The 17715-nt window shown below is 39.5% G+C and overlaps 1 protein-coding gene across 2 annotated transcripts in view; it reads left to right on the top strand.

Annotated features, from left to right (window-relative positions):
* Window positions 1-17670, top strand: part of Meiob (meiosis specific with OB-fold) — a 31040-nt gene extending 13370 nt beyond the window's left edge. For both annotated transcript variants that reach the window (XM_048436221.3, XM_048436220.3), the window contains exons 6-14: window positions 2477-2672; window positions 4999-5099; window positions 6030-6082; window positions 6170-6265; window positions 8809-8907; window positions 10827-10980; window positions 12266-12449; window positions 14143-14229; window positions 17336-17670. In XM_048436221.3, the coding sequence (XP_048292178.3) occupies window positions 2477-2672; window positions 4999-5099; window positions 6030-6082; window positions 6170-6265; window positions 8809-8907; window positions 10827-10980; window positions 12266-12449; window positions 14143-14229; window positions 17336-17446 (1081 nt within the window). In that variant the 3' untranslated portion in view covers window positions 17447-17670. The remainder of the gene's footprint in view (window positions 1-2476; window positions 2673-4998; window positions 5100-6029; window positions 6083-6169; window positions 6266-8808; window positions 8908-10826; window positions 10981-12265; window positions 12450-14142; window positions 14230-17335) is intronic.
* Window positions 17671-17715: the final 45 nt, after the last annotated feature.

Below are 17715 nucleotides of genomic sequence, written 5' to 3'. Positions count from 1 at the left end.
CATTCTTCATCAACCCTCCCAAATAAAACTGGGGTAGGGAGTTGAGGAAGAAGCCTGACTTCCAATGTGACTCTGTGCCTGTTAACTCCATGCTGCTCTATAAATGGCTCTAGCTGAGTATGGCTGACTGTGACATGAACACCTGCTCTTCTGACCTCCACTCAAGCCTGTCTCTCTGCAGCCACTGAGAATTTTCCTTTTCATGAACACCTGGACTCACTGCACTAAGATCCGTTCAGCTTTCTTGTCCCTTTACATAGAACATGCTCCTATCTTCTTGAGTATTTGCTTCTTCGGGTTATCAGTGTTTCAGCTAGACTGTTACCTCATTTGACCCTCTGTTTCATAGAAGCCCATTCAGTAACTCACGAAGACTTTCCTCCCCACTCTTAGAATTGTATCCACATCACATTCTGAGATGGTTTGATTAATTGTTTTTATGATCCCTGATCATATATATGAGCTTCACAAGATTAGGTGTATTTTGCATACTGTTCTCCCCATGCCTAGATTGAAGAAAAGCACATAATTGATTCTTAGTAAATATGTTTGAGAGGTGGGAGGAACATGTTTGGCGGACCCAACAAATGCGAAACCTCTTGACATTTTCCAGAATATCTAGAATAATTAACTTTTAGGTTGAGCAACAGGAAACTGCTGACATTCAACAAATTTTCACCAAAAATAGCAGTTTCATAGCTAACAACCTGGCATAGGTGGAATACAGAGCTGATGAGGACAGGGAGAAGCCAAGGTACTTCTCAGATGAAATTCACTTCTCAGGGATGAGTAGGGATAGAAAGTCTTTATCTGGGAAATAACATCCTATTCTGTAGTTTAGGAAGATCAACTTGATTGTAACATGGAGGGTGAGTCACAGGAGATGAGTCAGGAGATGTGAAACCATGAAAAACTAAGGTAAAGTAGGAAGGAGGGACTGGACTAGCATTCTGTCAAGGCTTGTCAAGACTTGTGAAAGGGATGTGGAACTTCACCTCCAGTACACCATGAGAATTCTGAATGGACTTCACATGTAGCACTACAAAAGTAAGCAGAACAATGATCTTGATCTCAGGTACTTAGGTAAAGCAATCGGAGTCATAAAAGAAATAATGACGGATGGCCAGTCAGCTCAATTGATTAGAGAATGGTGTTAATAATGACCAAGTCAAGGACTCAATATGGGGCTGGAGAGATTGCTCAGATTGTACTGGTTACTCTTTCAGAAGATCTGAGTTCAGTTCTCAGAACCCACACTGGGGCTCACAGCCATATAACTCCAGTTCCAGGGAATCTGATTCCCTCTTTTTTTTTTTTTAAAAAAAAAAGAGATTTATTTATTGTGTATGAGTGCCTTTATGCCAGAAGAAGACATCAGATCAGATCCCACCATGGTTTCTGGGAATTGAACTCAGGTCCTCCGGAAGAACAGCCAATGTTCTTAACCTCTGAGCCATCCTCCCAGCCCCCTGACTCCCTCTTCTGAATTCTTCTACTGGTACAAGGCACACATGTGCTACACAGACATATATGCAGAGGAAAATGCACATATGAAATAAATAAATATTTAAAAAATGAGACCTCAGCCTTTTAAAATCTCAAGCTTTAGAGTATTTTTATATCCTATTTAAAAGAAAAGGAAACTGCAGCTTCAAGTCTTGGGCAAGGTCCTACAACTAGTATGATTAGAACTCAACCTAGATGTAGTGGGGAGGGCCTTGGACTTTCCACAGGGCAGGATGCCTTGCCCTCTCTTAGGATTGGAGGGGGTGGGGGTGGGACAGTGTGTGAAGGGAGTGGGAGGAGGAGAAGGAGTAGAAATTTGGATTGGTATTTTTTTAAGTAATAAAATAATAATAAAAAAGAAAAAGAAAAAAGAACACAGAAAAAATCTCAATATATGTTCTTAATTAAAAGAACATTACACTGAAGAAATATTTAAAGACTGTTATAAAAATGCATTATTTGATGTTTTTTAAAACTGAAGATATAAGAACTGGAGAGATGGCTCAGCTCTTCCTGAGCCCCCAAGTTCAATTCCCAGCACCATATGGTGACTCATACCATCTGTAACTTCAGTCCCAAGGAGTCTGACAATCTCTTCTGGGCTCTATAGGCACTATATGCACATAGTGCACAAACATACATTTAGGCAAAACAGTCATCTACATGAAATAAAAATTTCACAAAAATTAATAGAAATATAGCTTTCTTAATACAGTCAAATTCCAACAAAAAGTAGTCTACTGTGATTTTTTTTTAAAATAAGGTCTGATTTTATAACTCAGACTGGGCTGGAATTCCCTACCTATACCTTGGTGGCCTTGAATATGCTAGTCCTTCTGCAAATTAGACCTGCATCCCAAATGCTGGGATTATAAGTGTGGACAACCACACATACCTATATAATCTAATATGAACCAAAGTATTTTTAATTAACAATAATGTGCAAACTTTTTGAATTTTTTTCATATAGCAACTGGAAACTACTGCTCAGTGAGAGTCACTCAATGGTAAAAGTTTGTTCTCCTTATGAAGTGGATACCAAGTTACTTTCTTTGATACACTTGCCTGTTAAAGAATCTCGAGATTATTACTCATTGACTGACATTGTTGCAAATGGACACAATCTTGATGGGAGAATTATTAATGTGCTTGCAGCTGTGAGATCGGTAAGTCAGAAAAGCAGTCAATTAAAACCAACAAAGCTCCCTGCCATGGCAGGGCATTTTGTCACCTGATTTGTGTTTGGAATGCAGTAAGCACCAGATGGGTCAATGTTTCCTCTTTACCTTGGTAATAAGTTGAATTAAGAAAATAATATTTCTCGGACTGGACAGTGGTGGTGCACCCCTTTAATCCTAGCACTCAGGAGGCAGAGGCAGGCAGATCTCTCTGAGTTCTAGCCCAGCCTGGTCTACAACAGCTAATTCCAGGACAGGCTCTAAAAACTACAGCGAAACCCTGTCTCAAGAAAAAATAATAATAATAATTCTCATTATAAGTAAATTAGCATTTCATCTGTGAATCACTAAAATAATAAAATCATTCAGTATTGCATTTATAAGTGATCCATTAGGTATACAAAAGCTTTGTATACTGGGTTAAACAAAAACATAAATAGAAAGGATAAGCTTATTGACGTGAACAGCCATATGTTCTTTAAACAAGTCGAAGAATCAGCTGTGTATATGTGTGCTCAGAGTGACTCAGAGGTGGAGGAGGGTGGAGAAGACCTAGACTGCAGTGGGAGCTGTTGAGGCTGGTGCTGGTGAGAAGCCAAGGACAGTGCCCACAGAAGTCAGGAGTATTTCACAACTTTTGTTACATCAGCATCTGTTTCGATAACTGTGGCAACCTCTGAGTTTAGCAGTTTAACAGACAAAGGCACTGCAAAATGTTTAAAGGTGGACCTCAAAAGTATACTTTGAAGGACTTGGAGTGTGACTCTATGCTTCTCCCACCCCCATCCCAAAAAGTAAATCTTCACAAAATATAGCACATGCAGAAAATTGTTGTTTAGGATAGAGAATCTGATACTCTATATGACAATCTTGAATCAAAATCACTCTCCAGGCCATTTCAGCCAACCCTTAGTTGTTTCCTTGACATCCTCTAATATGATATCATTTGCATATAAAACCTAGAAACAGCTTGCCTCACCTCCATGAGCATGGCACCCTCTTTTGTATGCCATATCACTTTTTTATGCCCTTTATATTCCCGTTTGACCTTTTAACCCCAATGACAGTATTTTACCTATTCCCCTTGCTATGGCTGACCTCTCTTATCCTCTGGCCTTTGCTTCTTTTGACCTTCTCTTTTAGGTCTCTTGTAGGTCATGGAACCTTTGCATTTCCCTTAGATATTTCCCACAGTGCTCACAAATGCAGCTGTGGTAGTGACTAAGGAGAGGATCAAATAGCTATTCTTCGGGCCTTCGCTTGAGGTTACCAGAGATGATGCTTTCTCTCTCTCTCTCTCTCTCTCTCTCTCTCTCTCTCTCTCTCTCTCTCTCTCTCTTTCTCTGGGGGTATGTGTTTAGAGAGCGTCTCACTACATACCAGGCTGACCTTGACGTCACAGAAATTCTCCTGCCTCTGGTTTCCTGAGTGCTGTGATTAAAGGTGTGTGCCTCCATACCCAGCCACTTGTGTTCTTGTGAAAAACCCTGCTGGTCAGAGACACAAGACCCTCTGAGTCCACCTCTACTTCTTTGATACATTCCCTGCATTGTGGGCAGAATTCGACATCAAATCATAGTGCTTTTCCTGTGCGTTCCCTCATTTGGTCCTCACATTTTTAATCCCAAGAAGACAAGGGAGGCATCAATATTCAGGAGACTGAGGCCTAGGAAGTTGGAGCGCAAGCTTTTACAACAACTTTATGCCAGACTCTGCTAAGCCTTGGGAAGAGAGCAGGTCTGTCCTGGAGCATTTGTCCTGGCACGTGTATTTATTTATTTAGCTTTTTGTTGTTGTTTTGCTTTTTTTAGACAGTTTCTCTCTGTGTAGTCCTAGCTGTTTTGGAACTTGCTATGTAGACCAGGCTGGCCTCAAACTCAAAGATCTCCACCTGCTTCTGCCTCTAAAGTGCTGGGAGTAAAGGTTTGCACCACTACACCCAGCTTTATGTATTCAAGTCAGGGTCTTGATATTGCTTAGGCTGGTCTTGAACTCAACTGCAATCCTACCTCAATCTTCCAAGTGCTGGAGTGATGGTTGTCTTTACCACAGCCGACTGTCCTAGTATCTTGACAAATAGTTTTTATTTGTCTCATGTTTAAGCACATATGTCTGTATTCTCTCTTCAAAGTGTTCAAATTTACAAGTTCAGCTAAGTACACCTAGTTTAGGCACAAAGTACATTCAGATAATTTATTACTGATCCTTTCCTTGTTAATATTTAGAATTTCATGGTCAAAAGGAAACTATTTGATTATATTTAAGTACCTCTATATATGTGGGAGAGGAATAATAATTTCCTTCAATTTCTAAGGTTGGAGAGCCAAAATACTTTACAACTTCAGACCGAAGAAAAGGCCAGAGGTGTGAAGTTAAACTCTTTGATGAAACAGAGCCTTCTTTCACAATGACATGGTAATCTCCCACATCTATCCCTGTGATAGCCTGCTCTTATTACTGAGACAGAAAACTTTCATTTTATGAACAAATGTTGTATCAAGAGGTATCGTAATAAGTGATAAGCAACGTTTGAAAAAAAACTTCTTTCTTGAAGGCTGAGATTTTTCCGTATGCAACCTTAGATGGCATAGAATAACTTAGAGGTACTCCACTGTTACAAATTTTATTATTCTGATTCATAACAAATAGTGTTTTATTGGGGTCCACTGATGAGGAGCAAGTCAAACTTTTTGAGATTCACTGGTACCCTGGATAATAGGGTACACTCAAAAGTCCTTCCTAATATCTCTGCCTGCAAGCACCATTACCTATCAAGTCCCCAGAACTATGTACCTGTTTGGGAGACACAACTGTAATGGTTAGAAGACTCAACTTTGAAGATTTTAGATCTTGAATCCTTCAGTTCTGAGTTACCAAGTGCTGGGTAATTAAAGGACTTGTGGAGAAGATGTTAAAGATCAGTATATGCTGAAAATCAACTTCTTTGAATAGGTGTTAAGTATGTCTTGGGCCTTGGGGATGACTTGGCCAGTAAAGATACTTTCCCAGAAAACCTGGCAACCCAAGTTTGACCCCCAGAGTCCACATAAAGGTGGAAGGAGAAAACAGACTCCATGAAGTTGTCCTCTGACCTCCATGTGTATGTTGTAGCTTGAGTGCACACATGTGAGTGTGCATGTGTACACAAATACACATAGTAGTAATAGATTAGAAAATTTAAAATACGAAATCTTAACCTCTTTGGTTAGCTGGAAATTGCTAACCCCAGTTTTTGTCTTTTTTTTTTTCCGGTTTGGGAGGTTCTTTTAAGGGGGGTGTTAATACGTCACAACCAGAGTTTTCTAATGTATTCACTTTGTTTCACTTTCTTTTAAACAAATGCAGTTGGGATAATGAATCCATTCTACTTGCACAGAGCTGGATGTCACGAGAAACAGGTCTTTTAATTTTATGAATGTGTTGAAAATATTTATCATTTTCATCCCTCATATATTAACTTTAAAAATGGCTTCTCTCCAAAACAGTAATATTTGCCTCAGATGTAAGAATAAATTTTAACAAATTTCAGAATTGCATGGCAGCCACAGTAATCTCAAAAACCATTATCACAACTAATCCAGGTAAAATACTTTCTGTTTTTCATTCTTTTGAAAGTGGTCATGAACATATGCCAATATTTGTACAATGTATTTAAGAATAAAACTGCAGGTTACATTTTAAAAAGCTCTTTACTGAAGATAACTGAGAAATGTTGAGGTAAGGGGGAGACACATCCCTAATGATTTTCTCTAACCAGGTTCCATCTCCCAATATTTATTTAGCTATGAATTCAACAATAGATGAATGTGTTGATGAGGTCAGAGCTCTTAGGAATTAATCACCTCTTAATAATGTCACTATCAAAAAAAAGAACAAAAAAAGAAAAAAATAATGTCACTATCTTGGGTCTAAATCCTGCAACAAATGAGGCTTTGGGGTAATTTTATACCCAAATCATGACACAGTATTTACATTTTTGTGGTAAAAGCACAAAATACATTATTAGTGTTTTTTAGGAATGCAGCCTGAGACTCAGCAGTGAAGAGAATGTATTCCTGAGTTTGGTTCCCAGCACCCCCACATCAGGCAGCTCACAACCACCTGCAACTCCAAGGGGATGTTACACCCTCTTCTGACCTCTGTGAGCACCTACACACATATGCTACACCCTGTACAGACACATATATGTACATATAATTACAAATCTTATTGTTATTTTGAGACAAGGTCTTACTGTGTAGCACTCACTGGCCTGAAACTCACAAATTTAATAATTCAATGTAGTATACTATTCTGTTATGTGGTATTATTATCTATAGACACTATGTTGTAGAACACAGTTCTTGAATTTACTTTGTCAAGGGCTTAAATTTAGCAGAATATTTATAAAGATGTTTAAACTTGGCTAGTTGTTTTAAATCAGACATATTTTAATTTCCTGGACCATACCTACCTATCTTGTAGAAATGGCTTAGATATTTATCACAGATAACATATTACCTTTTCCTTATGATTTTCCTGCCTTGAGAGTAGAGTATTCATTAGAGTGAGAGGGAATTCTGTCTTCCCTATGGACAGTCTGAGCCATGTTCTTTAAGGTGTCCACTGATTTGATTGCTACAGCCCTCTTAGCAGTTCCTCCCCTTCAATGTCCAGTAGTTCTGTTAGGACTTCAGAAACATTTATTCACCCACCCATTAATTCACAAATACTCATAGGATGCTTTTGGTGGGGGAAGGGGGTGGGTTTGAGATAGACTTTCTGTGTGAAACAGTCCTGGCTGTCTTGGAACTCACCCTGTAGACCAGTCTGGCCTTGAATTTAGAGATCCTCCTGCCTCTGCCTCCCAGTGCTGGGATTAAAGGCATATGCCACCACCACCACCGGCCATAGAATGCTTTTTATGCACCAACTATATAGATAACTTCAATTTTTTTTTTAGAACAAAACAGGAGACAGTGGAGGGTCAGATGGATGTTGGATATTGGAATACACAATGAAAAAGCACAACCCTTGTTCATGAGGAATCTACCCTCAATTTGAGAAAAAATAGTGATAGGACATATGTAATGGGAGCAGGAGGAAAAGCTCCTCCATCTCAAGAAATTACAAAAGTCTGGGTACTGTCAGCACAAGTAGTGGATTCTGCAATGAAAGAGAGTTGTCATGTTGGAGGCTGGGGTCTTGGGACTGAAGAGCATTAGAATCCTGTGAAGACCGTTTCAAAGTGATTTTTTTTTTTGCCTTATGGCATGCCATCTAACTACTCTTGAGAAAACTCATTCTTAATTTGAGGAACAAATCTTTAAAATAACATTAAGAAACATTTTTAGCTGGGCGGTGATGGCGCACACCTTTAATTCCAGCACTTGGGAGGCAGAGGCAGTCAGATCTCTCTAAGTTTGAGGCCAGCCTGGTCTACAGAGTGAGTTCCAGGACAGCCTCTAAAGCTACACAGAGAATTATTATTTTATGTGTGTGAATGCTTTGCCTGCATGCATGTATGTGTACCACACGTGTAGGCTCTCAGATGCCAGAAGATGGCACTGGATCTTCTGAGATTGGAGTTACAGCTGGTGTGAGCCATCATGTGGGTTCTAGGAACCAAACCTGGGTCTCTCTGCAAGAATAGCAAATCTCTGAGCTATCTGTTGAGGCCCTAAAATTATTTTTTAATTAACAAAATTAATAAAATAATGAAAAATGAACACACAAATAACTTATAATTGTATTACCTAGAAATAATAATTTTGCCACATCTATTCTTTCAGAAAATATTATATATTAATGTTTTTAAGTTTAAAAGACTGAGCGGTGGTGGCACACGCCTTTGGGAGGCAGAGGCAGGAGGATCTCTGTGAGTTCGAGGCCAGCCTGGTCTATAGAGTGAGTTCCAGGATAGCCAGGGCTACCCAGAGAAACCCTGTCTCAAAAAAAAAAAAAGCTACAGCATCTTTTCATGTTGATTCATTTTGCCTCACAGTGTTAATGGCTTAATGATAATTCTATTGGATTATGATATTATGTGGTATCATGTTTTACAACTAAGATAATTTTAGATGTTTTGTAGTAATTTAAAAGATAATTGTTTGAATTTTTCCTTATTATGAATTTTTAATTTAAGATACACCAGAAGCCAATATCCTTCTGAATTATATAAGAGAAAATAAAGAAACAAATGTGGCTGATGAAATTGACAGTTATTTGAAAGAATCCATAAACGGTAAGTGACCGTCTAGATGAGAAAGAGAGGGTGAGAGAGATGACTTTTCACTCTTGGGGTCATGCATTCTAACCAATTGTTGTTTGCTGAATTATATTCCTAGCTCCTCTTTTGATTTCTTTTGTTGTAATCTTTTTCTGAGACTGGGTCTCACTATGTAGCCCTGGCTGATCTGTAGCTCACTATGTATACCAGGCTGATATCTGCCTGCCTCTGCCTTCCTAGTGCTGAGATTAAAAGTGTGAGTCACCACACCTGACATTAAAATTTTTAATTTATTTTATATGCATGGGAGTTTTGTCTACATATATGTTTGTGTACCATATGTACCCGTGGAAGCCACAAGAGCATATTGAATCCCTTAGAACTGGAGTTACAAATGATTGTGAGTAACCATGTAGGTATTGAGAATTGAACCTAGGTCTTCTGCAAGAGCAGCTAGTGCTCTTAACCACTGAGTCATTCCTCCAGCCCCTAATTTTTTAATGGGGGAACTTATATTAATATTAGCCAATCTGGGGGCTGAAGAGATGGCTCAGCAGTTGAGAGTACTGGCTGTTCTTCCAGAAGACCCAGGTTCAGTTCCCAGCATCCACATGGTAGCTCACAACTGTCTGTAACTCCAAGATATGATACAGACATACATGCAGGCAGAACACCAATGCAAATAAAAAAATATTAGCCAATCTGAGAGAGCTAATGACTCTTTCCTCAGGCAAGTGCAATGCTCACAAAATTTGGCAGAAAGTCTTGTATTTATGAGATCCTGAGTTCAACCCATATATGTATACATATATACAAATATGTAATCCAGATGTTCTGGATGAGTCTCCATGCTCTCCCTAGTTTTCTTTGTTTGGTTGGTTTTTGTTGTTGTTGTTGTTTTGGTTTTTGTTTTGTTTTGTTTTGTTTTGTTTTTGTTTTTTAGACAGGGTTTCTCCGTAGCTTTGGAGCCTGTCCTGGAACTTACTCTGTAGACCAGGCTAGCCTGGAACTCATGGAGCGCCGCCTGTCTCTGCTTCCCAGTGCTGGAACTAAAGGCGTGTGCACCACCACTGCCTGCCTTCTTCTTAACTTTTTTTAAAAAAAATTTTTATTCTTCTCTCATACAATACATCCCAACCACAGCCTCCCCTTCCTCCCCATCCGCTCACTTTTCCTATCCCCCAGATCTACTGCTTCTCTTTTTCCTTTCAGACTTCTCAGTGATATCAACTGAACATGACCTAACAAGATGCAATAAGACTAGGCACAAACCCTCATATTATATCAAGACTGGACGATGCAACCCAGTAGGAGGAAAATGATCCCAAGAGAAGGCAAAAGAGTCACACACACCCCACTCCTAGACTTAGGAAATCCCACAATCACCCCAAGCTAAACAAACAACCATAGCATATGAACCTAGTGCAGACTCATGCAGACTTCAGTCTCTGAACCCTATGAACCCTGCTTAGTTGATTCTGTGGGCTGTGTTCTCCTGATGTCCTTGGCCCCTCTGACTCCTATAATCCTTGTTCCCTCTCTTCTGCAGGGTTCCCAGAGCTCTGCCTATTGTTTGGGTGTGTGTCTCTACATCTGCTCCAATCAGCTCCTGGAGGAAACCTCTCTGATAATGATAATTGGGCTAAACACCAATCTAGAGTTCTGGTGGCTGGAGTGACCTCTCTCTTCTTACCTTTTTAATGCTATCATTTGCTAATTAGAAATTCTTCATTCAGTGAAGACTTAATTTCTCATTCCTTTTCTTTTTTTGTGATGTTCAAATCCATTATATAGTCACATTTAATATAGCTAATAGAGTGTTGTTCTTAACAACTTAAATGTCTTCCTTGAATTTCATTGCTTTTGTATTGGGATGTAAGCCTTTGTTATATTTGAGAACATATATAGAATTGTAATACTTGTTTTATTTTTAGTAAACACAATAGTTGATGTCTATACAGTGAAACAGTTAAAAGAAAAAGCTTTGAGAAGTGAAGGAAAAGCTGATCCTTTCTATGGCATCCTCTATGCTTACATTTCTACACTGAACATTGATGATGAAACTACCAAAGTGGTTAGAAATAGATGGTAAGTAGACATTGTTTTAACAAGTTCATGTTTGTACAAAATAACTACTGTTAGCAATATTAAACTCTATAGCAGTTAAAGCTATTCTTTGCCCTAATAGTGGTTGTATGAAAGAAGTTTTCATATAAATAAACCATAATTAAAGGTTTCCATGACAAAATATATTCTGTGCTGGATAGTTTTATGTCAACTTGACACAAGTCAGAGTTATCTGAAAGGAGAGAACTTCAGTTGAAATTGCCTGTAGAAGGTGGCTGTGGGAGAAGGGGGGACATGGGAGATAGAGCATCAGGAAGCAAGAACGCTCTAGGGGGAGGCAGCTAGGTCCTCAGCGGCTCAGTGTCTGGGACAAATAAACAAAAGTTTTAAAGTAGGGGGCTGGAGAGATGGCTCAGCGGTTAAGAGCACTGGCTGTTCTTCCAGAGGACCTGGGTTTAATTCCCAGCACCTACATGACAGCTAACAACTGTCTGTAATTCCAGTTTCTGGGGATCTGATACTTTCACACCAATCCACATAAAATAAAGTTAAATAAATTTTTTTTAAAAAAGACAGACACTAGAAACAGGTTCAGCATTGAAAAATACATTTACCTGAATGTAGTACACTGAAAGTTCAAATTTAAAATTAAAAAAAAAGTTTTAAAGATAGAGATAGAGCCTGGTGTAATGGTACCCTTCTGAAATCCTAACGCTTGGGAGGTGAAAGCAGGAAAATCATGAATTCAAAGCTATCTTGTGCTATATGAGACCCTGTCTAAAAAGCAGAAAACAACTCTCAACCAATACAAACAAAAGGACAGTCAGGTGGTGGTGGTGGTGCAGGCCTTTAATCCTAGCATTGGGGAGGGACAGGCAAGCGGATCTCAGTGAGTTCGAGGCCAGCCTGATCTATCAAGCGAGTTCCAGGACAGGCTCCAAAGCTACACAGAGAAACTCTGTCTCAAGAAACAAAACAAACAGCAACAACAAACAAAAGAACAGAGAGAACTTTCTTACCCTCTTCCCAATGCACCCCAGAAGTTACATTTGCAAGATATTATGCCTTTCTTGAGTCAGGATAGTGAATTCATCTGATTATCTCATCCAAGTCCCCAGATTTACATTGTGTATGTATGTTCTATATAGTTTTGGTACAGAATGGGTTTGTGGATCTAGTTTCATAGTAAAAAATACTAACCTCTGGGATTTTAGAATATTTTATAATGTTATTAGAATGTTAAAGAGGTAATACTACTAGAGATCAAATTTGTCACTATCTTTCGAAAACCTTTGTTTCTTTTCAGTTCCAGCTGTGGTTATATTGTAAATGAAGCCTCCAACACTTGTACAATTTGTAACAAAGATTCTTCCAGACTTAAGTCACTTTTTCTCAGTTTTGATCTGTTGGTTGATCTTACTGACCACACTGGAACACTCCATTCCTGCAGTCTCACAGGAAGTATTGCTGAGGAAACTTTGGGTTGCACGGTAAATATCAGAAAAGAAGAAATATATACAAATATTTCTAATCCTCTTGTATATTCCTTCTTAAAACTATAGATTATTGTTGGGTGGTGGTGACGTACGCCTTTAATCCCAGTATTCAGGAGGCAGAGGCAGGCGGATCTCTGTGAGTTTGAGGCCAGCCTGGTCTACAAGAGATAGTTCTAGGATAGGCTCCAAAGTTACACAGAAACCCTGTCATGAAAAACCAAAACAAAACAAAACAAAAAGACTAGATTATTTTGTTGAACATTTGGTAGAAACTAATCAATTAATAGAAGTCTTGGGGAAGCCATCTTGGTTTAAACATACATTTTTAAAATTTTTTCTTTTCTTTTTTTTTTTAAAAAAAAGAAAACAAACCATCTTTTTTCATTATACATACCAATCCAAGTTCCCACTCCCTCCCTCCTTCCACTCCCTCCACTTACTCCCCAACCTACCCCCAATCCACTCCCCAGAGAGGGCAAGGCACATTGCTTTGGGGAAGGTCCAAGGCCCTCCCTACCATATCTAGGCTTAGCAAGGAATCCATCCAAAGAGAATAGGTTCCCCAAAAGCCAGTACATGCAGTAGGGATAAATCCTGGTGCCACTGCCAGTGGCCCCTCAGACTGCCCCAGCCATGCAACTGTCAATCACATTCAGAGGGACTAGTTTGGTCCTATGCTTGTTCCTTCCCAGTCCAGCTGGTGTTGGTGAGCTCCCATTAGCTCAGGTAGACTGTTTCAGTGGGTGAACCCATCATGGTCTTGACCTCTTTGCTCATATTCTCATTCCTTCCACTCTTCAATTGGACATTAGAGCTCAGTCCAGTGCTCCGATGCAGGTCTCTGCCTCTGTTTTCATCAGTTGCTGGATGAAGGTTCTATGGTGATATTTAAGATATTCATCAATCTATGTAGTTCAGACTGGTCTTTTGTTTTTTTTTTTTTTTTTAATGGTTTTGAGACAGGGTTTCTCTGTGTAACCCTGGCTGTCCTGGAACTCACTCTTAGTGGTCACTCTTAGACCAGGCTTAGCCTCAAACTCACAGAGATCCACCTGCCTCTGCCATCAGAGTACTGAGATTAAAGGCGTGTACCACCACCAACCAGCTTAAATATGACACTTTTTATAGTCAGTTATAAGGGGTAAAACATAATGGAGATATTGATCTGGCATGCATTGGCTATTGTAGGAATCTGTATTGGTCATATCTCTTCTCCCCAGGTATATACCTAGTTCACATTTTGTCCTGGTTCTGCAGTACAGACAGCAACAGATACATGGAGACTGGCAGACATTTGTTAAAACCAGGTCACAGCTGAGCATGGTGGTGCATATCTGTAATCCCAGCACTTATGAGATGGAGGCAAGGGGATCATGAGTTCAAGGCCATTCTTGTAAATCAAAAAAAAAAAAAAGAAAAGAAAAGAAAGACAGATCATAAAACTTACCATTAAATTTTGGCTCAGAATTCTGAGCCAATTTATTGGGAAGAATTTTTCCTTCTGAACCCTTGACTAGTTTTAGTGATTCTGGTGATAGTTTTTCATGCTTTATTCCCTATCAAAGGAACTGAGCTGTAATGCTGTGAGTACAACTCCATTTCTAGTGAGCAAATGTGTTTTACAGTGTGGTCAAATGCTATCCATGTCTACTTCAGAAACACTTATTTGATCCTTTTTTTTAACCAGACAAATGAGTTTCTAGCAATGACAAATGAACAGAGAACAAAACTGAAGTGGCAGTTTCTTTTGGAAAGAAGCAAAATTTATTTGAAAGTGAGTATTTTTAAAGTAGTGTTTTTTTATATATAAATTCAAGCAGTAAAAAAACCTTCATGGGGATTTTTCTTTTCAGAGCTGAGGCTAAAACCAAGGCCCGTTCATATGCTAAACAAGTGGTCTACCACCAAGCAGCACCCCACCCAGCTCAGGAGTGTGTTGCCATTAATAATTCTCAATTCCAGATGTGCAAAAGGTTTTGGCTGTCATGGAAACAATGGAAATAGTCATAGAAGAAAAGGAGTTAGCAATGACACTAAGTAGGCTAGTGAGAAAAATGCCCTTTAATGACAACTTCAAGACAAGGCAGCAAACATCACACTAAGATTGGGCTGTCCCCAGTCCTGCCTGTCTGTGTGGCACTGCTCTTTGAGGAGTGAGAGGGTTCAATGTGTTGCATCTTAGCTGACATAGCTGTGGTGTGTACTCCAGTTTCACCTTTCCTTATCTTAGCCTGTGCAATCCCCAGATGTGCGTTCACTTCACCCATCCTGTAGAGTTACGTGAGCCTACAACTGTGAAGGGCCAGTGCTGACTCCTGAGACACTCTCCAATGTTAGAGGATAAAGGGATTTGGGGAAAGCAGGGGAATGTGTGACAAACTCTTGGCTCTTGTCCAGGTCACTGGTGAGAGGACAACAGCCAGTGTTACTTCCTTCCTTTTAATATTTTCTGTTATAATCTAGGTACTGAGTTCCAGTTTGTATTTGGATATTTATTCTATTAGAATTTAATATTGAGGAGATGTACAAACATGTTCATGAGCACACATGCATTAGTGCTCAGAGCAATGCTCTCCTCATACTATACAACCTCTGCAAATGGCAGAGAATGGAACAGGAGGGTCAGCACTTTGATATAACTCTAATGACCCTTCTGCAGTCTTTGTGGATGCTGATTCTACTCCACCATGGCTCAAAGGTGGCTGTACTATTTGCAGATGGTCTTTCTCTAGTAACCTCAAAGTTAATCTGAATAGATTGCAGATATGGAGTCAGCAATGACCTCACCAGTATTTCTAGACCTTAGGTTTCAGGTTGTAGTAACCATTGGTCTCAGACTTAGGAGAGAAGTTAGTCATATGCTACACCTTCCGCATTCATATGGACTCACAAAATGTTCTGTTCTATCTTCATAAGAACACACATGAGGTGGTGGTGCAAGCCTTTAATCCCAGCACTATGGAGGCAGAGGCAGGCAGATCTCTGTGGGTTCGAGACCAGCCTGGTCAAAAAGAGCTAGTTCCAGGACAAGCTCCAAAGCTACAGAGAAACCCTGTCTTGAAATAGTATCTGTACTGGTTACTCTTCCAGAGGACCTGAGTTCATTCCTAGCACCTACATTGGGCTCACAACAGACTTTAACTCCAGTTGCAGGAGATCCAATATCCTCTTCTGGACTCTGAGAGGACCAGCCATGCAAGTGATGTACAAACATGCACGCAAGCAAAATACATATACATGTAAAAAATGTATTTGTTTTGTTTTGTTTCTTTTGAGATAGTGTTTCCCTCTGGGCTTGAACCTCATTATTGACTGGTTTCAAATTCTAGGCTACCCTCTTGCCTCAATCTTCCAATTACTGGGATTACAAGCATGAACTTTTATGAGTTTATGGACTAGTGATGAAACCGCATAGTCAAGACTCTACCAGTGACCCATATACTTGGACTGTAAATGACATTTAAATTGAACTCATGAGATACTTTGGGCAGATATAACATGGTTATAGTATGCAAAATATATGATGAAGACCAGAGTCTGTGAGCCAGGTGCAGTGTATACTTAGGAAGGTAAGATAGGAGCATTGCTTGAGGCCAGGAGTTAGAGACCAGCACACAAAATAGCAATCATAAAAACCCTATCTCAAACAAGCAAAAATATAAATGTAAGAATTATTATTTGACAATTTGATCAAGTATGCCAGCTAGGTAAGCTTAATACCTGGGAGGTAGAGGCAGAAATACCAGAAGTTCCAGTTCATTCTCAACAGTATAGGGAGTTTGATGTCATTCTGGGCTCTATGAGACTCTGTCTTAAATCCAAAACAAAACTCTGTCTATAAAGATGAAATATTTTTGCCAGGCATTGGTGGCACACGCCTTTAATCCCAGCGCTCTAGAGGCAGAGGTAGGCGGATCTCTGTGAGTTTGAGGTCAGCCTGGTCTACAAGAGCTAGTTTCAGGACAGACTCCAAAGCTACAGAGAAACCCTGTCTTGAAAAACCAAAAAGAAAAAAGATGAAATATTTTCTGTTTTGTTTTGGTTTTTGGTTTTTCTTTTTTTAAAAATATTTATTTATTATGTATACAATATTCTGTCTGTGTGTATGCGCGAAGGCCAGAAGAGAGCACCAGATCTCATTACAGATGGTTGTGAGCCACCATGTGGTTCCTGGGAATTGAACTCAGGACCTTTGGAAGAACAAGCAATGCTCTTAACTGATGAGCCATCTCTCCAGCCCTGGTTTTTGGTTTTTCGAGACAGAGTTTTTCTGTAGCTTTGGAACCTGTCCTGGAACTAGTTCTTATAGATCAGGCTGGCCTTGAACTCACAAAGATTTGCCTGCCTTTGCCCCCAAGTGCTGGGATTAAAGGTATGTGCCACCACTGCCCAGCAATAAAAATATTTTCCATAATTCTCTCTTTTTTTAAGGTTTTTTTTATTATGTATACAACAGTCTGTCTGTGTGTATGTCTGCAGGCCAGAAGAGGGCACCAGACCTCATTACAGATGGTTGTGAGCCACCATGTGGTTGCCGGGAATTGAACTCGGGACCTTTGGAAGAGCAGGAAATGCTCTTAACCGCTGAGCCATCTCTCCAGTCCATCCATAATTCTCTTATTTCAGTTAAAAATGGTTGCCATTTAAAGTGATTCCAAGCTGGGCCCAGCAGTGTACACTTGTAATTCCAGCAATCATGACACCAAAGTAAGAGGATCATGAGTTTGAAGCCAGTCAGAGCTACACTTTTCTATTTCAGAAAAGCACAAATCCAAACAACAGTAACAAAAACTTGTACTTCTCCATTTGTGGCCAATGGTTTTCAACTTTGTGTTCAAGGTAGTGTTTGAATCTAACCCGCTGTCTCTTTTTTCCCTCAGTTGATTTTATCACACAGAGCAAGGGCTGGACTGAAAGTTAGCATACTCTCCTGTAAGCTTGCGGATCCCACTGAAGCAAGCAGGAACCTGGCTGGACAAGGACACACTTAAAACCATGTTTTGTTCCAAAATATGTTAAAGTATAGGAAGTTGACTCTTTAAAATGGAATGTTTGAGTAAATATGTGTAAAAACATATTTTGCCTAATACAGTAAAACTATTTCTTAGGTTGTCACTGTTTTCTACTTGGAAGACCATTTCTAACAGCTTTGCTGTCCTCTCTCACACTGGAAAACAGTTGCTCGTGTACAGTAATAAATATGCTTGATATTCTTCATGGGTGTGAACGGTTTCTTTGTCTCTGGAAGAAGGTTAGAACC

This window comes from Myodes glareolus, chromosome 9 (assembly GCF_982192425.1).
Source record: "Myodes glareolus chromosome 9, mMyoGla1.1, whole genome shotgun sequence".
In the NCBI taxonomy this organism is placed as follows: Eukaryota; Metazoa; Chordata; class Mammalia; order Rodentia; family Cricetidae; genus Myodes; species Myodes glareolus.
Note: the sequence above shows the minus strand (reverse complement) of the source record. Positions and strands in the feature narration are given on the sequence as shown.